The 20,894-nt window shown below is 43.7% G+C and overlaps 1 protein-coding gene across 1 annotated transcript in view; it reads right to left on the bottom strand.

The window, feature by feature from the left end:
• Positions 1 to 20,894, bottom strand: part of SMYD1 (SET and MYND domain containing 1) — a gene marked incomplete at its 5' end in the record, with an annotated part of 40,321 nt that overhangs the window by 13,574 nt on the left and 5,853 nt on the right. The window contains 4 exons of the mRNA XM_081101297.1: positions 267 to 305; positions 2,526 to 2,656; positions 5,255 to 5,468; positions 7,201 to 7,377. Coding sequence (XP_080957423.1) covers positions 267 to 305; positions 2,526 to 2,656; positions 5,255 to 5,468; positions 7,201 to 7,377 — 561 coding nt within the window. The remainder of the gene's footprint in view (positions 1 to 266; positions 306 to 2,525; positions 2,657 to 5,254; positions 5,469 to 7,200; positions 7,378 to 20,894) is intronic.

Below are 20,894 nucleotides of genomic sequence, written 5' to 3' on the forward strand. Positions count from 1 at the left end.
CCAATCTATGTGTCTCTCTCTCATCGATGTTTCTCTCTCTCTCTTCTCTGTCTCTCCTCCTTCCCTCCCTCCTTTTCACTCTCTCTCTCTGAAAAAGCAATGGAAAAAAAATTTTTTTTTAAAAAACAACAAAAAATACAGCATTCAAAAAAGAAGGACATACAGACAGACAGCAGCCACAGAATCTGGGGAAGGGGCATCTTGGGAACCAGGCAAGTGAGGGAGGTGGGTCAGAGGAGCAGGGAAGTTTGCAAGAACTGACCCACCTCATCTGGGTGTGAAACATGGATTTCACTGCCTCATGACTGAAAGACAAAACAGACACCCAAATGGAAATCATTACCATTGACTGACCCCGCGCGGCTAGCAAACGTGCCCAGTATTTCAGATGCAATCAGAGCTTTGGCCATAACAACGACCATAACAACGACCTCTAGCCCAGCCCCTGTAGCCCAGCCCCTGAAGTCCAGGCCCTGTAGCTGGGCTCACTTGACAAGGTGTGCCTGGTATACAGTGGGGCCTTCACTTACGAGTTTAATTCGTTCGGAGACCGAGCTCGTTAAGGAGCTCGTTAAGGAGCTCGTTAAGGAGCTCGTTAAGGAGTTCGTTAACTCAAATTACTCTATCAACTCAATGCAAAAAATCAGGGGGAGAGACAGCTGGTATCTCAAAAAACTCGTTAGTCGGGACACTGTCAAGGCCCCACTATAGTGGAAATTTCACTGGATTTGGAATGAGAGGTTCTGAGTTCAAAAGTACACAGCCCTGGACAAGTGACTTCCCTTCCCAGGACCCAGTGTTCTCACCTATAACCGGGCAATAAGACTCATGAGACAGTGCATTTAAAAGTAGAGTACTTTTTAAAAAATGTATGGAAAGCGTATTATCCCACTAACAAGAACCTTGGACAAGTAAGTGTTGCCTCTTGATGTCTATCTCATGGAGAGTTGGAGCCCTATAGGGAGGCTGGGTAAGTCACACAGGTGGCAGATAAAATGATTGGGGTGTGAATTGGGCTCCTAACATCATGACCAGTGTTCTTTCCACGATGGCAGGCAGCTAGACAGCGACTGAAAAGTCACCTTCTCTTGGACAACAACCAAGAAGCCCGGGTGAAACCTGGCTGCTCCAAATGAGTGGCTGCATAGAAGCCCGAGCAGATACTGGAGCTGATCTGGAAAAAGGGTTCCGGGTTCCTGTGGCAGTTACACGCAGCGGAAAGAAGAACCTGGGTCACCATTGCTTAGTGAAAGGGGTTCAAGAAAGACCAGCCCCGTACGTGAGTGAATTTGACCCTCTCTACCAACCAGGCTAAGCCTGGACAACAGCTTGTCTGGGGAGGATTCCATGAAGTGACCCCAAGAGGAGTAGGAAGGAAATACAAATGCTGTGAAAAAGATTATTATCTGGATCCAAAATAAACTTCCCTGTCTTGAGTGACTTTCCCAATTGCTTAAGAGCCTGGTGTCATGTGGGCCCTTGCTTCCAGAAATAGGAAGGAAAAGGGAAACTAGAGTCCCCGCTATATTGGAGCTTAAGCTTGAATCTTGGCTAAGAACCGAAACCATTGTCTTTGTTTTCCAGGAAGTTTTGGGGGGAAACTTGCTCATTGTTGAGAACTCAGTCAGCTTGTATCCGTCATAAGAGCTTGTCTCTAAGAGCAAAAGCAATATTGCTCAGGCCTCATTCTCAAAATCCCCCCAGCCTGAGCCAGGGACAACCGGGGCTCACCCTCTTGGCTGACTCTTCTCCATTTGTGTCCCACCCCCAAATTCCCTTCTGTCCCCTCTGTGCCTTAATTGGGGGAGGGCACTAACTGACCTCTGAGGACTTCATCACCTTTGCCCTCTGGCTTCTGGTTGGGGTTTGGCCAATGGGAAGAGATCAGAAGATGGGAGGAGAGCGGTTGGGCTGTTACGTCTCCTGGCTCCCTCTCTGCCTTACCGTGGTTCTAGCAGTGGCTGGTTTCTCTACAGGCACAGCCACGCTGTTGGAAGGGCCTCTCCCGTGGCTGTGGCTCTCAGCAAGCACAAAAACAGTACTTCTTCCATTTGCCCTTCCACGCTAGAGATGATCACGGTTTTATGCTGTAGCTAGACCCTGGATACCTCACCATTCTTTATTCGTTGCTTAAATGCTACTCGCACTTCTAAGTTCTCCTCAGATTAACTCTGACTGCGCCTTTGGATTTCTGCTGGGACCTTGACGGACATATGCTTCTCAGTTGATGTTTTTTAATGACCTCAAGGCATCAAGTTTTAAAATAGTAGTTAGAGGTTTATCTGACATATCTAGGCAACCTCAAGAAACATACAGAGACTCGGAAATTACCCATGTGGAGTTCTCTGCTATCCTCCCCATTACCTTTCTCCTAACCACAAACATTCTACAATGAAATTTCTATTTCTTTCCCATTTGAAAACCATGTTAGTTCATGAACCTTAGGCTTAAGTCAAGTGGCGAGAACACCATGAGGTCTCTCCCCCACCCCAAATCACAGCACCCCCAGTGAAAGACATACTCACTTGCCGTTGTTAAAGATGACGGTGCAGTTGGGCCAGCAGTCATGGTTCACCAGGCCCAGGTTGGGGAAGATGCCCACGCCCACTGCCTGCAGGCCCCTCTGGTCACTGAGTGTGAAACCATTGCAGTTAATCTACCCAGAGGAAAAGAGAGAGTCAGCTGACACACACAGACTGGGGACACAACACCATCCTCGCTACTGAAAGGTGTTTTTTAAAAAGTAGAAAACCAGTCTCATCCCAGAAATGCTTAGAGTCTGGAAACAAAAGGGTCTCTGCTCTCTGTGTGATTCTAAATGACCCTCTAAATTCGTATCAGGGGAGACTCCCATGTTTGCTAAAATGCAGCACTGCCTTGAACGTTTTGGGTGGCTGTATTCTAAAAAGGCCAAAGAATGTTGGGCCGGTGTAGCCTAGTGGTTGAGCATTGACCTATGAACCAGGAGGTCACAGTTCAATTCCTGATCTGGGCACATGCCCAGGTTGTGGGCAGGAGGCAGCCTAACAATGGTTCTCTCTTATCATTGATGTTTCTATCCCTTCCTCTCTGAAATCAATTTTTAAAAATGATAAAAAATAAAAAGGCCAAAGATAGAAATGTTGATTCAGAAAGTCTCTCCTTTTCCTGTACCTGGGTCTCACATGAGTCTTCCCCCGTATCTATTTGGTTTCTCTCTCCATGCACTACTCTGCCTTCCGGGGTGTGTGTGTCTGTGTGTGTCCTCTGCTTTCTTTGTCTACCCACCCTCAACTCCTATAGCTGTTCATAAGAGAAAATTGACATTTCTGTTTTATTGTGTCTGCTGGATATTTTATACTCCCTGTTCACAATTTTAAATTCTGATGGGTGCAACATTTATTTATAAATCCAAGACAAATCAAGTTGGTTATTATTTATATGACACTCGATTTATTTCCTTTCCCTTAAAAATAAGTGGTTCTTTATAGAAACAGATTCCAAATATCTACTAGCAGGGCATGAAAATGCATAAGAATAAATATAACCCAAACTACATTGACAACTGCAGATATTTCTGCTTTACATTTAAATAATAACAGAAATACATACTATGCATAATAAAATATACATTTGCATGTGCATATTGATATGTACGGCACATGGCTATTTGCTATAGAATTGGAGGACTGTCACTTTCTCCATTCAATCTCATCAGTCATTCAGCAAATACATGAAGTTAAGGCTGTCAGGACTAACAAGCTGTGTTACCTTAGTCAAATCTCTTTCTTCTCTGAGCCCCATTTTCCCATCTGTAGGTTGAGAGAGTTGGACCAGATGATCTCTACGGTCCTTTTAGCTCTACACTTCGGTAATTATGCCATCCTGTGGCTGCAATCCCCAGGCCCCTGGGGTTACCCAGGATGGTCTATGACACCCAAGCCTGTGGAGCCCAAGTGCTAGGAGTACCAACTCCAGCACCAGGCAGGCCGCTTCTAGCCCTTCCATGGACACCAGCTCACTGTGTAGCCTGTGGAAGTCATGTAAATCTCTCTGGGCCTAGGCTTTCTGTTCATAAAATAGGAATGTTAAAAGCATGCATTTCACCTTGGGTGGTAAAACTTGCATAAAATAATAAATGGGAAGCTATGGTAGTTAATTTTATATGTCAACTTGGCTGGGCTGCGGTGCCCACATATTTGGTCAAACATTATTCTGTGTTTCTGTGAAGGTGTTTTTTGGGTAGATTAGCATTTAAATCAGTAGATTTGGAATAAAGCAAATTATCCTGCACAACGTAGGTGGCCTCACGTGATCAGTTAACAAACTTAATAGAACAAAGACTGACTTCCCCTGAGCAGGAAGGAATTCTGCCAGCAGTCGGCCTTTGGACTTGAACCACAACTCTTTTTTGGGGTGTCCTGCCTGCAGGCTTGTCGGCAGATTTTGAATTTACACTCTACAATCTCAGGAGCGAATTCATTAAAATAAATCATCTCTGTCAATAGGTAGATAGATAATTGATATAGATAGATAGATGATAGATAGATAGATAGATAGATAGATAGATAGATAGATAGATAGATAGATGACTGTTTCTCTGGGGAACTCTGACATTACAGAGGCACTGGCACATGGTAACAACTAGAGATGTTGGTTATGATCCTGCTGTTGTTATTATGACAATAACTTCCCTCTTCAGCCCGCTTACCAACCCCACAGAAGGTGCTGGGCCTGCCAGAAAGAAGACATCTATCCCCACAGCCCAAGGCCTGGTGACCCTCCGGACTCCCACCCCCACCTCCTGGACTCTCAGGGCTGCGAGAGAGGGGCCCTTACCCTCCTCTCTCTGGCTTCCACACCCACTACTCCCATTATCCTTCCCCTCAGACCTCAGAAAAGGAAGGGCCTTATTTTCAAGGTGACTAATAGGCAAGAAGGGATGGTAATTGGGTCTTTGTTTTCAAAGTGGAAAGCAGAGAAAACAAGACATGCAGATAAACAAGGCGGTAAAATAACATCCAAATCTACCATTCAGAGATAATGGAAAGTCTTGTTGGGATGCCAACGTCAGATGGGGCAGGAATGACCTCACAGTAAGCAAGACCAGAAGGACAGAGGACAGGGTGACAGTTGTCCATTCAAGGGCTCTGTCTCCCTCCAGTTCTCCTCTTGGCCCTTCCTCCCCACTCTGGCCTGGCAGCATCTGAAAACTTATTCGGTGGACAATCCCAGCTGTCACCCACCCCCACCCCCACTTCGTGAGAAACCATACCACGCCGAAGATGTGGGAGATGTACTGCATGCTGAACTGCTGGCTCTGGGGCAGCCAGTACTGCAAGAAAGTATCCACGTCCACCCGCAGCTGCTTCTGCTCCTCCTCCCCAAAGTTCTCCACGTGGTTCTGCAGGTCGTCCACGGACACCAGGCAGCCCTCTGTGAGCCCGGTGCCCTCTCTCTCCACCCGCCACATGATGCGTGCAGCCAGCCTGCGGAGAAGGGCCGGGTTAGGGAGACCCACTGCTTCCATTCATTCAACAAGCATGTACTGAGTGCCTAATGCATGCCAGGCACAGCGCCAGGCCCAAGACAGTTTTGAACTAGACAGAATTTCTTTTATCATGAAGTTTCTTATAGTGGGGGAAACAAAAGTTTAAAAGATCGTTAAACTAGTGTTAAATGCTGTGCAGAAAATAGAATCAGGTAACATGATAGAAAGTGGCAGGGGGTGGAGGAGAAGACAAGGGGACCCGGGGAAGTGGCAGGGGTGAGGCACCCTCGAGCTGAACAGAAGGAGCCAGCTCTGTGTGCAATGGGGAAAGAGCAGCGAGTGCAAAGGCTCTGAAGGAGGCATGAGCTTGGCATGAAGAAGAAACAGCAAGAAGATCAAAGAGGCTGCAGCACAGCGCGTGAGGAGTGGAAAACAAATAAAGGTGGAGAGGTGGGCAGAAGCCAGGTTATGTGGGTCTAGCAGAGCCTGCATGGGGTCTGGGGACACCATGAGGTATGGCAGCCTGGGTCTCTCCTGGTAGTTTGGCTACTGAGATGAGCCCTGGCAAAGGAGCCTAATGACCTGGGTTCAATTCTGTTTCTTCCTGTGTGACCCTGGGCAAGTCATTTGACCTCCCTGAACCTTTCCAAACACCAGTAAAATGAGGACAACATATATTCCCTGTCATGCTAACCTCCAGAGGCATTTGGGAGATCTTTGTGTGTAAACTTATTTATATTCTTAATGATTGGATAAAGAGAAGGTGAAGAAGACAATCTAGGTGGAGAGATAGTATAAGCAAAGGCCTGGATGCAGCCAAGAGCATGGCATCAGCAGGAAGCAGGAAGGGATCTGGCCTGGCTGGAGCAGAGGGTTCAGGAGAGCTCAGGGCTTTGAGTGTGAGACAGAGGGGTGTACTTAATCCTGAGGGCAGAGAGGACCCCCTGTTAACGAGTAAGCAGCCCATACCTACAAGATGAAGCCTTTACCCAAGGGACACGTTGGCAACTCTGCCATTCACTGGCCAGGCACCCGGGAAGGACTGGTGGCCTAGGACAGAAACCCCCTGGAGAGGAACCCCCTTGGAAAAGTATGGCCCTTGTTTCCTCTCATTTGGGACATGGGGTTATTTCCACAGGGATGCCCTGCCAGGGACCCCAGGCGCCTGAGAACCAAGATGTCCCCACATGGAGTGCAGGATAGAACTGGGGGAAATAAGATTTGGTCTGGGGTGTCTGCTACCTCCAAATATTAGGAAGAATGTCACAAAGCTCAGAGATTAGAGACTAATGGGTGACAGACTTCAGCCCAGTATCCGTGTTTTGTAAATGGGGTAGATGTATTGAGCTCTAGCTCATTTTGCCAAATCTTCAGATTTTTTTTCAAGACAGGCCAAAAAAAAACTCATTTTTTTAAATGTGAAATTTCCAATTTTTGAACATTGGCAGATTAATATTTTTAAATTAAATATTAGGGAGCCATACAGAATGGGTCTGCAGCCAGCTCCAGCCGGGGTCTGTATTTTGGTGCCATTAACCTGTCCTCCCTCTTAGACGGGCTCCCAGACCTAAAGGGAGCTCACAGACATGGCCATATCCGGTCTCTTGGGGGCGCTGTCCTGCTTTTGCTCTTAGCCCGACTTCCTTGGGCCTGGGAATGCTGGCACTGCCACCAGCCCCGCACCCTGACATCTGGAAATCCCAAACATTGCCGCAGGGCCCAGCTCTGACCTGATGTTCTCGTTGGGCACCTTCCCGTATCTCTTGACGGCCAAGCACTCCTTCTTGTGGTCTACCCACGCATCCTTCTGGCAGGTGCGGTCACAGTAACGCGCAAACTTGCACTGCCCACAGTGGTGGAGCTTCTCCTGCCTCTTGAAGCAGGTGTGGCACACAAAGTTAACGAGGCTGGAAACAGACGGAGAAAACGTGACTGAATTCCGGGGGCGCCATGAAAAGGGACCACACTGGCCTTTCTAAGACGGCAGGGCCATCCTTGTCCTTCTAAGCTTCAAACTCCCACTTTTCAGAGAGGGGCCGGGCTTCCAAAGGCCATTCGCTGTAACGATCTTTCTAGCAGATATTTTAAAGTGAACCAAATGGGAGCACTACTGAGCTCTGCATATAAGCCCTTCAAGTTAACTCGGCAAGTGTAGGTGTATGACCTACAGGCACTGGGACTCCCACAAGTGGCCAGAGGGACAGGGGCACCTGCAATCACCGTACAGTGCGGGGAGCGCTGGGATAGGGGAGGCACAAAGTGTTCCTGGCACTGATATGTATTCATGTACATATATTCATATACACATACACATTTCATGTAGAAACTAAAATTTGTACCTACCAAACATATATATTACACTTCATGGTTCTCACACTGTTGCATTGTTTTACATTTTAAATGCTAATGAGCCCTGGCCTCCATGGTTCAGTCGGTTGAGCGTCATCCCATGCATCGCAATGTCCCCTGTTCAGTTCCTGGTCAGGGCACAATGCCCAGGTTGCTGGCTCAACCCCCACATCCCCAGTAGGGGGCGTGCAGGAGGCAGCCGATGGATGGTTTTCTCTCTTCCTCTCCTTTCCTCTCTAAAATCAATAAAAACATATTCTTTTAGAAGCTAATAAAAACTCCAAGTGGTCACCTAGAATAACAGAAGTTCTGCTTCTTTATCTTTTACTGCTGAATTCTAAGCTGCTTACACTGCAGGGAGAGGTGGTGTCTCGGAGATTGGAGACATCACCGTGGCCAGCGTAAGCTCCAACCACTCTGAACCCTAAAAACTTACCTGACAGCAAACAGTGCAGCCAAGTGCGCATGTGTTAGGGGCTGGCGATCCAAATGAGAGTCCTCCGAATTAACTTCCAGGCAGAATACAATGTTTATTCAAGGTAAGTAATTTTTAAATGTGCTGATTTGAAGTTTACTCAACAGCAATCTTTCTTTTTTTAGAGCAGTATAGATTTTTTTTTTCCAAGGGAGAGTATTTCGCCTCTAACATTGTTTAGAATTGCTGGGGCACGGTGAAAACTGACTTTTACTAGTTTTGTTATTGTTTTTAAATTCTGTGCAGAGAGCGCCCCCTTATTGCCTGCACTGGGTATGCACCCTGGCACTGCCCTCTTGGCTGACACTGCCTGGGTGTCTCATTAGGCAGACCTTCCTAACCTGGCACAAAGGGAGCGAATACACCTGCCATGGCACTTGCCTCCAGGCTCCCAGGAACTGACTCAAAACACTTCAACAGCGCCTGCTTAGAGAATAGTCTACCTGCCATGAACTACAGGTATGTCCATAAGAAATTCAGTGGAATGCCCCTCCTGTCTTCAAAGTCACTAATAACCACTTTGTCCAGGAGAAGGCGAGACACAGAGCCCTGGCTGGAGTGAGGCAAAATAAACTTCACCCCAGCCCAGCACAAGCTGTGCTTGCGGGCTCAATCCCCAGTAGGGGGCGTGCAGGAGGCAGCTGGTCATTGATTCTCTCTCATCATTGATGTTTCTCTCTCTCCCTCACCCTTCCTCTCTGAAATCAATAAAAACATATTTAAAAAATAAGAAAAAAATAACTTCATTCCATACTGGGTGGTAGACCTTTACAATCATGTATATAACCACTTATCAGGTCTTGAATCAATTCAGTATCAGTTCAATAATATGTCACTTTCATATGAGATTCTTTACAATCACTCTGCTATAATAAACTTCTCATTACTTTTCAGAAGAAGAAAATGTGTCCTGGCTGGGTGCTCAGTTGGTTAGAGTGTTATCCTGATACGCCAAGGTTGTGGGTTTGGTCTCTGATTAGGGTACATACAAGTATCAACCAATGAATGCATAAACAAGTGGAACAACAAATCTCTCCTCCTCTCTCTCTCTCTCTCTCTCTCTCTCTCTCTCTCTCTCAGCAACAAATTTTTTTAAGAAGAAAATAAAATGTGATGATTTTGAAATGATTCTTTTTCTCATGATGAATTCATAGTGCAGTGGTTCTCAACCTTCTGGCCCTTTAAATACAGTTCCTCATGTTGTGACCCAACCATAAAATTATTTTTGTTGCTACTTCATAACTGTCATGTTGCTACTGTTATGAACCGTAATGTAAATATCTGATATGCACGATGGTCTTAGGCGACCCCTGTGAAAGGGTCGTTCGACCACCAAAGGGGTCGTGACCCACAGGTTGAGAACCACTGTCATAGTGGATTCCAAGTGTTAACTACCAAACTCTTGTCTACAGGCTCACACACCTGTTTTAGATTCCATCCCAGTTCTTCTGGGGCCTGGAGTCAAGCTTTAAAGGTTGGAGAAGCCCAGCAAGCATGTGAGTAATCTCCTAATTTAGATCCCCTAAGAATGAGGTCGACCTTTCTCCTCATTACCTCACCTGCTGGTAAGGCCTAACTGAGAAGGAAGGGAGAAGCTGTGATGTGAAGCAGGGCTTCTCAGACTCTGCTGGGCATCACGTCATCAGAGATCTTTTAAAAACCGGGTTCTAATTCAGTGGGTCTGGGGTGGGGTCCGAGACCCTCCATTTCTAACAAGCTCCAGGTGATCCTCATGCTACAACTCTGAGCAGCAAGACTCTGGATGTGGGGAACCGATATAGGGTTGACCTGCTGGCAAAGTCACAAACAAGTCCCAACTTAGAGGGCTCAGTCCTCTTAGCATAATTAGACTTGACCTTATAACACTCCCAGATCTTACCTGGGAAGCTAATGGGCTGAGGGAAGTGCAGGAAGTGTAACTATGGTCAAAACAGGTGAAACTCACAAGAACTGTGTAACTATGGTAACCACTACCTTGTTTACCTCTGACTATAAAATGGTTGGTGAGGCCTGAGCACCAGTGGAAGTCCTTCCTCTTGAGTTGGACTTACCCGCCTGGCCCCCCAATATTCCCAAATTATCTCGTGTCTTTTCTCTTTCATGTGTGTGCAGCTCCTCTTCCAGATCCTGAACCCTGAACCACACGGGCCGTGGAGGGAAACATTTACAACATCTGGAGATGAGAGAAAACTTAAATCCCACTCCTTCCAGTGGGGTGTGCAAGGAAGTATCGGGTAGGCAGAAATGGGAAGTTTTTAAATTGTGTCCTTCTGCTCTCCATCTCCTTACACTGGTGGCAGGATGGGTATTATGGAAAGTCACACCTGGAGTCAGTCTGGGTTGGGTTCAATTCCGGATTCTAGTATCTACTGGCTGTGTGACCTCAAGCAAGTACTCTAACCTCTCTGAGCCTTGGTTTCCTTATGTGAAAATGAGAATAGCAACACCTAGATCTTGATAATCTCTTAGACTAATGACTATTACTTTTTTAATGAAACATACTATTTTAAAAATTCAAGCAAGAAGAAAATTACAAAGAAATTCCAAGCCTGGCCTGAGTGGCTCAATGGTTGAGCATCGACCTATGAACCAGGAGATCAAGGCTCCATTCTTGGTCAGGGCACATGCCGGAGTTGTGGGCTTGTCCCCAGTAGGGGGCATGCTGGAGGCAACCAATCAATGATTCTCTCTCATCATTGATGTTTCTCTCTCTCCCTCTCCCTTCCTCTCTGAAAATCAATAAAAACATATTTTTTTTCAAAAAGAAATTCTAAAATCGTACCGCTCTTGAAGTGATCTGGAGGGTTGAATGAAATAATGAGAAAACTACGCAGACCCTGGCACAGGATGAGTGCTCAGAACCGCCAGCCGGGTTCCGCATCCATCTGTCACGTAGCCACGCCGAGCCACGTTGAGTATGAGCTTCTGCCCCGCTTCAGCACCCACTGTTTCTCTGGCAGCCAACGGAGAGGAAGACCTCCTCCGGGTTGGAAGAGGACCCCTGTGGGGTGAAAGGGTACTTCCTCCACAGAAACACATTATCCCCTTCTTCACAGCTCACGTAAGAGAAAATCCAAAAGACATGAAGCCCTCAAGCCTGGTGGATTCCAGGAGAAAGTGCGTCATCCAGACGGTGCGGCTGGCTGGTCGCCAGCAAGTCTCTCTTCTAGCCTCAGTTTCCCGGTCCCCACAGAGTCCCATTCACACCACACTTAGAAATATGTTTTCAACCAATTCTCTTTTGTTAAACCTTCACAACAAGCCCCTTGATCAACATCCTCACAGGGATGTTATTCTCAGAGGGGTCTCTGAGGCCTGACACTGCTCCCAGCACACAGGGCAAAGGGAGCCGCAGAGCCCACCTGGTCTGCCTGCAGCCCTGAGTGTGCTTGCCCCAGCCAGCGGGTCCCCACTCACTCTTTGCTCTGCAGGCACTGGGTTATGTCATCTGTCACAGTCAAGGGGCATGGAAGGGCAGCTGCTGCTCAGCTCCTTGTATGGAGATAACCAATTACTGGGCAGATAAACACACAGGGAAGGTCTCTGCAAGTGAAGCGAGCCCTCTAGACTCTAGAGAGTCTAGCCAGAGAGCACGGGACCAACAGTTCTGGCTGGCTGGCTGCTTAAACACTCTCAGCCAGCCAGAAGGACTCCCCTCAGAATTCAAGGGGCAGGAGGCTTATCTTAAAGAACATCCCATCCCTCAAGTACCCAGAGAACTATACAATATTTATTTTATTTAAATATATATATTTGTTGTTGTTGACAGTATTACAGATGTCCCCAATTCCCCCCACCTTTACCTCTCTCCGCCCAGCCTCCACCCCTCCCCTTAGGCCTTCGCCACACTATTGTCTGTATCCATGGGCGAAGCATATAAGTATATAAGTACTTTGGTTTATCTCTTCTCATTCCCCACCCTCCCACCCCCAAGATAGGTCAGTCTGTTCCATGCCTCCATGCCTCAGGTATTATTTTGTTGGTCAATTCACTTTGCTCATTAGATTCCACAAATAAGTGAGAGCATGTGATATTTGTCTTTCTCTGATTGGCTTATTTCACTTAGTATAATAGTCTCTAGGTCCATCCATGCTGTCCCAAAGGTGAGAGATCCTTCTTTTTCATAGCTGCATAGTATTCCATTGTGTAAATGTCCCACAGCTTATTTATCCACTCATCTGCTGATGGGCACTTGGGCTGTTTCCAAATCTTAGCTATTGTAAATAATGTTGCTGTCAACATAGGGCTGCATCTATTCTTTCTGATTGCTGTTTCGGGTTTTTAGGATATATTACCAGAAGTGGTATTGCTGGGTCAAAGAGCAGTTCCATTTTTAGTTTTTTGAGGAAACTCCTTCTGTTTTTCCGTAATGGCTGCACCAGTCTGCATTCCCACTAACAGTGAACTAATGTTCCCTTTTCTCCACATCCTTGCCAGCACTTGTTGTTTGTTGATTGATGACAGCCATTCTAACAGATGTGAGGTGATATCTCGTGGTTTTAATTTGCATTTCTCTGATGATTAGTGACTTTGAGCATTTTTTTCATATTTCTATTGGCCATCTGTATGTCCCCTTTGGAGAAGTATCTATTCAGGTCCTTTGCCCATTTCACAATATTTCCAATTACTTCTCTCCCACTCTTCCTTCCTTTCACAAGTAGGTATTGGGTAACTATTATGTACTGTGCATCTAGCTAGGTGATGGAGGGCCTTAAAAATAGACAAGACACAACCCGCGCCTTCGAGCAGTCCCCAGGCTGGGCTGGGACATTAACACATGTAAGCAAGGTGAGGCATGCAGCCCAGGAGTGCTGTAGGGATGATGGAAGAAGACCTGACTCCCACTGAGGTGAAGGAGGGGAGGAACCTGGGAAGGCAGTCATCCAGGAGAGAAGGAGACATGGTTCTGATCCTCTGAAGCTGGGCCAAGTTTGTACTCAAAGAATGTCAAGTTCTCCTATGGACAGCCCCTGGAATTAGTCAAAGGCATCCATGTAGAGGGAACAGGCATGTATAGGAGACAAAATAGCTATTTGACGAGATCATAGGTTGCACCACATTGGGAAATAATGTTAGAAAGATGACTAGACTATGGGGAGCCTGGAATGAGACTCTCAGAAGTGTATCCTTATTCTGTAGGCAATCGGGAGCTATGGAAGGCTTTTGCAGAGAGGAGAGAGAAATACAACCAGAGTTGGCTTCTCTTCCCAATGGCATCTACCTAATGTCATTTTTATTGTTTTGTGTGTTTTTTTTATATTTTATTGATTTTTTACAGAGAGGAAGGGAGAGAGATAGAGAGTCAGAAACATCGATGAGAGAGAAACATCGATCAGCCGCCTCCTGCAAATCCCCCACTGGGGATATGCCCGCAACCCAGGCACATGCCCCTGACCGGAATCGAACCTGGGACCCTTCAGTCCGCAGGCCGACGCTCTATCCACTGAGCCAAACCGGTTTCGGCTAATGTCATTTTTAAATGGCTTGTTTAAACCTTTGAGGAGCATTGCTGAATTCTTGTTTGCACTATTATCATATTTTAGTGTAAGAAGTTTGGTGGTACTGCTTCCTCACACCAAGCCTAGGGATTGCCTATTGTTTGTTTTTTGTTTGTTTGTTTGTTTGTTTGTTTATTTGTTTTGCCACTTAAAGAAACACTATGAAACCAGTAAAAAGTATGTCATGGAACAAAGGTTAGCAAATGTTTGCTTTCCTTTTTAAATAATTAGAAAAAATGTATAATTACAATTGATATTCAATATTATAGCTTCAGGTACACAGCATAGTTGTTAGACATTTATATAATTTACACAGTGATCCCCCAGTTAATACCAGTACCAACCTGACACCATATATAGTTATTACAAAATATTGGCTGTATTGCCAATGCTGACTCTGTGATTACTTTGTAACTGCCAGTTTGTACTTCTTAATATGTTCTGTTTATTTATTTTTTTTTTTAGACACTACACAAGTGAAATTATATGGTATGAAATCATATGGTCTATCTCTATCTGACTTATTTCACTTAGCATAATACCCTCTAGGTCCATCCATGTTGTTGCAAATAGTAAAATTTTATTCTTTTTTATGACCAAGTAATAGTCCATTGTATATAGGTACCTCTTTTATTTCTTTTTAATTTTTTTTAAATTTTTTAAAATATATTTTTATTGATTTCAGAGAGGAAGGGAGAGGGAGAGAGAGATAGAAACATCAATGATGAGAGAATCATTGATCAGCTGCCTCCTGCATGCTCTCCACTGGGGATTCATTGTGCAACCGGGCATGTGCCCTTGACTGGAAATGAACCTGGGACCCTTCAGTCCCCAGGCTGACACTCTATCCACTGAGCCAAACCAGCTAGGGATTAAATTTTTTTTAATTTTTCAATTACAGTTGATATACAATTTTACATGAGTTCCGGGTGTACAACATTGTGATTACACACTTATATACCTTACGAAATGATCACCCTGAGAAATCTAGTACCCATCTGACACCATATATAGTTATTACAATATTATTGGCTATATTCTCCGTTCTGTACCTTAAATCCCCATGACTGTTTTTAATCTCCTCCCCTTTTTCACCTGCCTCCAAGTCCCCCTCCCATCTAGCATCCGTCAAAATATTCTCTGTGTTCATGAGTTTGTTTCTGTTTTTTTGTTTGGTTGGTTGGTTCCACAAACTGTAAGTGAAATCATATGGTATTTGTCTATCTTTTTTGACTTATTTCACTTAGCATAATACCCTCTAGGTCCATCCAACTTGTCACAAATAGCAAAATTCATTCATTTTTATTACTGAGTAATATTCCATTCTATATTTGTACCACACCTTCCTTATCTATTTGTCTATCAGTGGAAACTTAGATTGCTTCCATATCTTGGCTACTGTAAATAATGCTGCAATAAATATAGGGGTGTGTATGTCTTTTACAATTAATGTTTTGGATTTCTTTGAGTAAATACCCAAAAATTGGATGGCTGTGTTATATAGTAGTTCTATTTTTAATTTTCTGAGGAACCTCATACTGTCTTCCACGGTGGCTGCACCAACTTACAATCCCATCAACAGTGCACTAGGGCTCCCTTTTCTCCACATCCTTGACACTTGTTTGTTGATTTATTGATGTTAGCCGTTCTGACAGGTGTGAGATAATATCTCATTGTGGTTTTAATTGAGCATCTTTTCATATGTCTACTGGCCATCTGTATGTCCTCTTTGGAGAAATATCTATTCAGGTCTTTTGCCCATTTTTTTAATTGAACTGTTTGAGGTTTTTTTAATGTTAAGTTGTATGAATCCTTTACATAACTTGAATATTAACCCCTTATCAGCTGTATCATTCGCAAGTATCTTCCTCCGTTCAGTAGATTGTCTTTTTGTTTTGCTGATGGTTTCCTTCACGGTACATAGCTTTTTATTTCTTTTTTATTTATTTTTTTAATCTGTAGTTAATCCTCACCTGAGGATATTTTTTCCATTGTTTTTTTTCAATATGTATTTTTATTGATTTCAGAGTGGAAGGGAGAGGGAGAGACAGAAACATCAATGATGAGAGAATCATTGATTGGCTATCTCCTGCATGCCCCATACTGGGGTTTGAGCCCCCAACCTGGGCATGTGCCCTGACGGAGAATTGAACCCTGGCCTCCTGTTTAATGGGTTGATGCTCAACTACTGAGCCATGCTGATCAGGCTACATTGATTTTTAGAGAGAGTGGGGGGGGGGGGACGGAGAGAGAGAAGCATCAATAGAGGAAGACATGCACGAGCCCTGACTGGGGCTGGGATCAAATTTGCAACCAAGGTACCTGCCCTCTACTGGAACTGAACCTGAGACCCTTCAGTCTGCAGGCTGACACTCTAACTACTGAGAAAAACTGGTGAGGGCTTTCTTTTTAAATGTTTTTATTGATTTCAGAGAGAGGAAGGGTGAGGGAGAGAGAGAGAGAAAAAAACATCAATGATGAGATAGAATCATCAATCATCTGCCTCCTGCACACCCCCTACTGGGGATCAAGCCTGAAACCTGGGTATATGCCCTGACCAGGAATCCAACTGTGACCTCCTGGTTCATAGGTCAACGCTCAACCATTGAACCACACCAGCCAATCCAGAAGCTTTTCATTTTGATGTAGTCCCATTTGTTCATTTTTGCTTTTGCTACCCTTGCCCAAGGAGAAATATCCAAAAAAATATATTACTCAGAGCAATGTCAAAGAGTTTTCCTCTAGGACTTTATGGTTTTGCATCTTACATTTAAGTCTTTAATCCATTTTGAGTTTACTCTTGTATATGATGTAGGAAAGTGATCTAGTTTCATATTTTTTGCATGTATCTGACCAATTTTTTCAACTTATTGAAGACACTATCATTCCTTCATTGTATAGTTTTGTCTTCTATTTTGTAAATTAATTGACCATAGGAGTGAGGGTTTAATTCGCTATTATGTTTCCTGATCAATGTGTCTGTTTTTGTGCCAATACCTTACTGTTTTTTATTATTATAGCCTTGTAGTATAGTTTGAAATCAGGGAACATAATATTCCCAATTTTGTTTTTCCTCAAGATTGTTTTCATTATTAGAGGTCTTTTGTGGTTCTATATAAATTTAGGGTTATTTGTTTTAGTTCTGAGAAGTTGCCTATTTATTTTTAAAATCTCTTTTATTGAAATAAGAATCCTTAAACTTTTCTCTGCCACAAGTCACATGATGAGGTTCCCACAATGTACTCAAACCTGTATGCATTTCCCACCCTCCAGCTGCAACCAAACCCCACTTACTTATTTACTTCTTTTTTTTTTAAATATATTTTATTGATTTTTTACAGAGAGAAAGGGAGAGAGATAGAGAGTTAGAAACATCGATGAGAGAGAAACATCGATCAGCTGCCTCCTGCACATCTCCCACTGGGGATATGCCCGCAACCCAGGTACATGCCCTTGACCGGAATCGAACCTGGGACCCTTCAGTCCACAGGCCGATGCTCCATCCACTGAGCCAAACCGGTTTCGGCACTTATTTACTTCTTTATTTATGTATTGTTAATCCTCACCAGAGGATATTCTTTCATTGCTTTTTCAGAAAAAAAGTGAATAGAAGGAAGTAAGGAAGGAAAGGAGGGCAAAAGGAAAAAGAGAGGGGGAGAGAGACACATCTACTAGTTGCCTCCCACACCTGCCACAACCAGGGTCAGGGAGCAAATCACAACCCATGTAGTGCCCTTGACGGAGAACCGAAGGCCCTTTGGTATGCAGGCTTATGCCGTAACCATTTAGAAACATCGGCCAGAGCCAAACTCCTCTTCTCCTGCTCAGAACACATCTTCAGATGCAACTGAGGGAAGATGACAATGTTATGGGGACAAGCTAGCATTTGATTTCATCTATGTTCTAAAGAAAATTATTCTCAAACTTCTGCATTTAAGGATTATTTGGTAAAATTCAGCAATACAGTTCATAACGGGTCATGTGACATATCAACATGTCTTACCTTCACAGCTACAAGTGCCAAATTAAGGGCATAGCTCTGAATCTACTGTTTATCCTCATCATCAAGCACAAACATTTAATGTCATCATCTGAAAACTTTAACAGTTATTCATTCATTTTCTGAGCTAACTGTTCCGGGATTTCTCTAACCCCTTTATTAAATTATTTCCATTTATAGCATCATTTCTCCCCTACCACCCATCCACCAGCTGTTACCAGATTAAAGGCCACACGAGTGTTTGTGCATATGCCACGGCTAATCCTAGTGTTCCCACAGCCCCACATAGAACTGCACTGGCTAAAAGCCCAGCTGTCTTCACTGGCCCTGAAGAAGCTCATAACTCGTCTGATTTTCACCAAAAAACCTGCTGATGGTACTTTCTTTTTAAAGTACTCTACTTTTTTCCATGTTCTCATCTTTGTTGTTCTCTACACACATACACATTTACATAATCTCCTGGGCATTTTCAACTCTTTAAACAGAATCGTTCAGTAGCTAGTGAAATTTTTGTCTAAAGAACTTTAGAAAAAATTCACTGTCCTTGGTCCTTCTTTATTTTTTTCTTAATATCTTTTGTAATAAATTGGATTAACAAGAAGTTAATATTATTGGCTACGATAGGCTGGCTAACCTCCCCAAAATGTCAGTGTCCTAATGACTGGACACTTTGAATATGCTACCTTATCTGGCAAAAGGGACTTTGAAGATGTGATTAGAAGTAAGGTCCTCGAGCTGGGGAGATAATCTTGAATCATCAGGTTTGGCCTAATGTAATTACAAGAGTCCTTATAAGAAGGTGGCGGGTGGTGAGAGGGGGAGAAGCCAGCTGGCTTTGAAAAGAGAGCCCAGGAATGCAGATTTGATTCTGCAACCAATTCCAATGTGTGTGGGAGTGGTTTCTTACACCATCCAAACAATGCTCCGACACTAGCTGGGCATCTTACAATTCAACTCAGTTCTTAGAGTATCTACCTAGAGATAGCATCGGGTCCCACAGATTAAGGTCTCAGTCCCACAAGACTCTCCCCACAACCCCCCAACACAATATCACAGCAGGCACCCTGTGGAAGCTAGAAAACTCAAGGAAACCTAACCTTGTGGACCCATTTTAGATCTCTGACCTCCAGAACTATGAGATAATAAAATTTGTTTTCACGCCACTACAATTCCAAATTTGTGGAAATTTGTTATAGCAATAGCAGGAAACTAATACACTGGTTTGTTACTATAAACACTTTTTTTTTTGCTATGTTATCACATGTATATTCTTATGTTTTTTACCTATCAGTTTCTGGATCTAACCATTTTCAGCCTTCAGAACCATATTTTGATCCTTCTGAAATTGATGGATGGTACTCTTTCTTTTATTAAGATTAAATATTGTTAATTGGACTGACAAGAATAAAAGAAAATTAAGTAGGCAATTCTGGGTCCACTTGTGGAGAATGAGTAGTGAGAGATGATGCCTGGACAAGCCCGTGAAGGCTTAGACTGTATGACTCACCCCTGTGTGACCTGGGGAAGGCCCCTCACCTCCTAAGCCTTAGTTTCCCCATCTGTAAGAGATGATCGAATAAATTCAATGGTTCTCCACCTTCTTCTTTGTTGAAAGTAATTTTGAAAGTGATGAAAGCTATGGACTTTCTCCAGAAAAACAAAAGACACGCATGCATATCCACATAAAACTTTGATCTTCCAATCATAGGTGCTTCCCTAGCTAAGGATCCATGGACCCAGGTTAGGAATCTGTAGGCTAGATACCCTCTAAATTCAAGACACCTGGGACTGTTTAAAAAAATAATCAAATAGTATTTTTGGCTCCTAGAACGGCTCATCAGCACCATTCCTGTTCCATTTCTTGTATTTGATGCTAAAATAAAATAAAATAATAATCAGAACAAGCTCCATTCCTATTTTAGCCTAGCACTCCTCTCCTGCTGCACTGGAATTCTTTGCACATAGAAGATTTCATGCAACCTATGGAATCCCAGGCTGGAAGAGATCTTAAGAGTCACATGACCAAGTCCATTGTCCGAGTCTGTGCATACATCATCTCTGCCAGTTGTCATGAGAAAATGCACAACCTTGGAAATAGCCCTTTCCATCTCCAGACGGCACTAACGTGCTCATTCTACTCATTAGGCAAATAGAGGCTCAATGTTAAGGTGCTAAAGCTTGTAGGTAGTTCAGGAAAAGTTTAGGACTGATACTTTTAATGGTTCCAAAAAAAATGTAAAACAAAAAATGCAAAATGGAAATTAATAAGAATTTTAAAAGCAAAGTTATAAAAGCCCATTCAGAAGTTATAAGCAAAAACTACATTTTGACATATTGTGAGGTGGTGTGTCTAAAGGTAAGGGTGTCCAGAGTCTATTTAATTCTTACGAGTAAATGGCTTGAGGTCTGACTAGCTTTCCAATCACCATATCTCCCCACCCCATTTTCACCTGAAATATGACTCTAACTTCTGCTTAAGATGCCTGGTTCTCACCCTTCCATCAATTAAAAGAAAATTCAGAACGTTTTTTCTTCCAAGTGACAGTCATTATTTGTAGATAGCTATTAGGAGTAGTTCTCTGATGTTACTTTAAAACATGCTTCAAATTCCTTCACCAGCTCAATTCTGAATCTATTCCAGTTTGGCCATGTATCTATTGGTTGTGGGTATTGTTTGAAGATAATGACAACTATGGTGACAGTGATGATTCAATTTTATTAATATTGTGAAAAGTGCCCAATCTTAGTCTGTTGGTCGACTGGGCTAACCAACTAATTGATTTTACAGTTTGGAAAAGACGGAGGTTCTACTTCAGAAGGCTAGAAGAGTTCTTCCAAGACCAAGCAGAGGCAAGATAAGGATTTAATCTTGCTGAACTCCCTACATTCTTAAGACTAAAACTGATTATCTTCTCATTCCATTTGACATAAAATGAACTAAATAATCCTGGCTTGCAATAACATGTGTAATAGATCATATAAATGGGCCCAGACGGTGTGGTTCAATAGTTTGGTGTCAACCTATGAACCAGGAGGTCACAATTCCATTTCTGGTCAGGGCACATGCCCAGATTGCAGGCTCTATCCCCAGTAGCGGGTGTG

This window comes from Myotis nattereri (assembly GCF_964212035.1).
Source record: "Myotis nattereri genome assembly, chromosome: 10".
Lineage (NCBI taxonomy): Eukaryota > Metazoa > Chordata > Mammalia > Chiroptera > Vespertilionidae > Myotis > Myotis nattereri.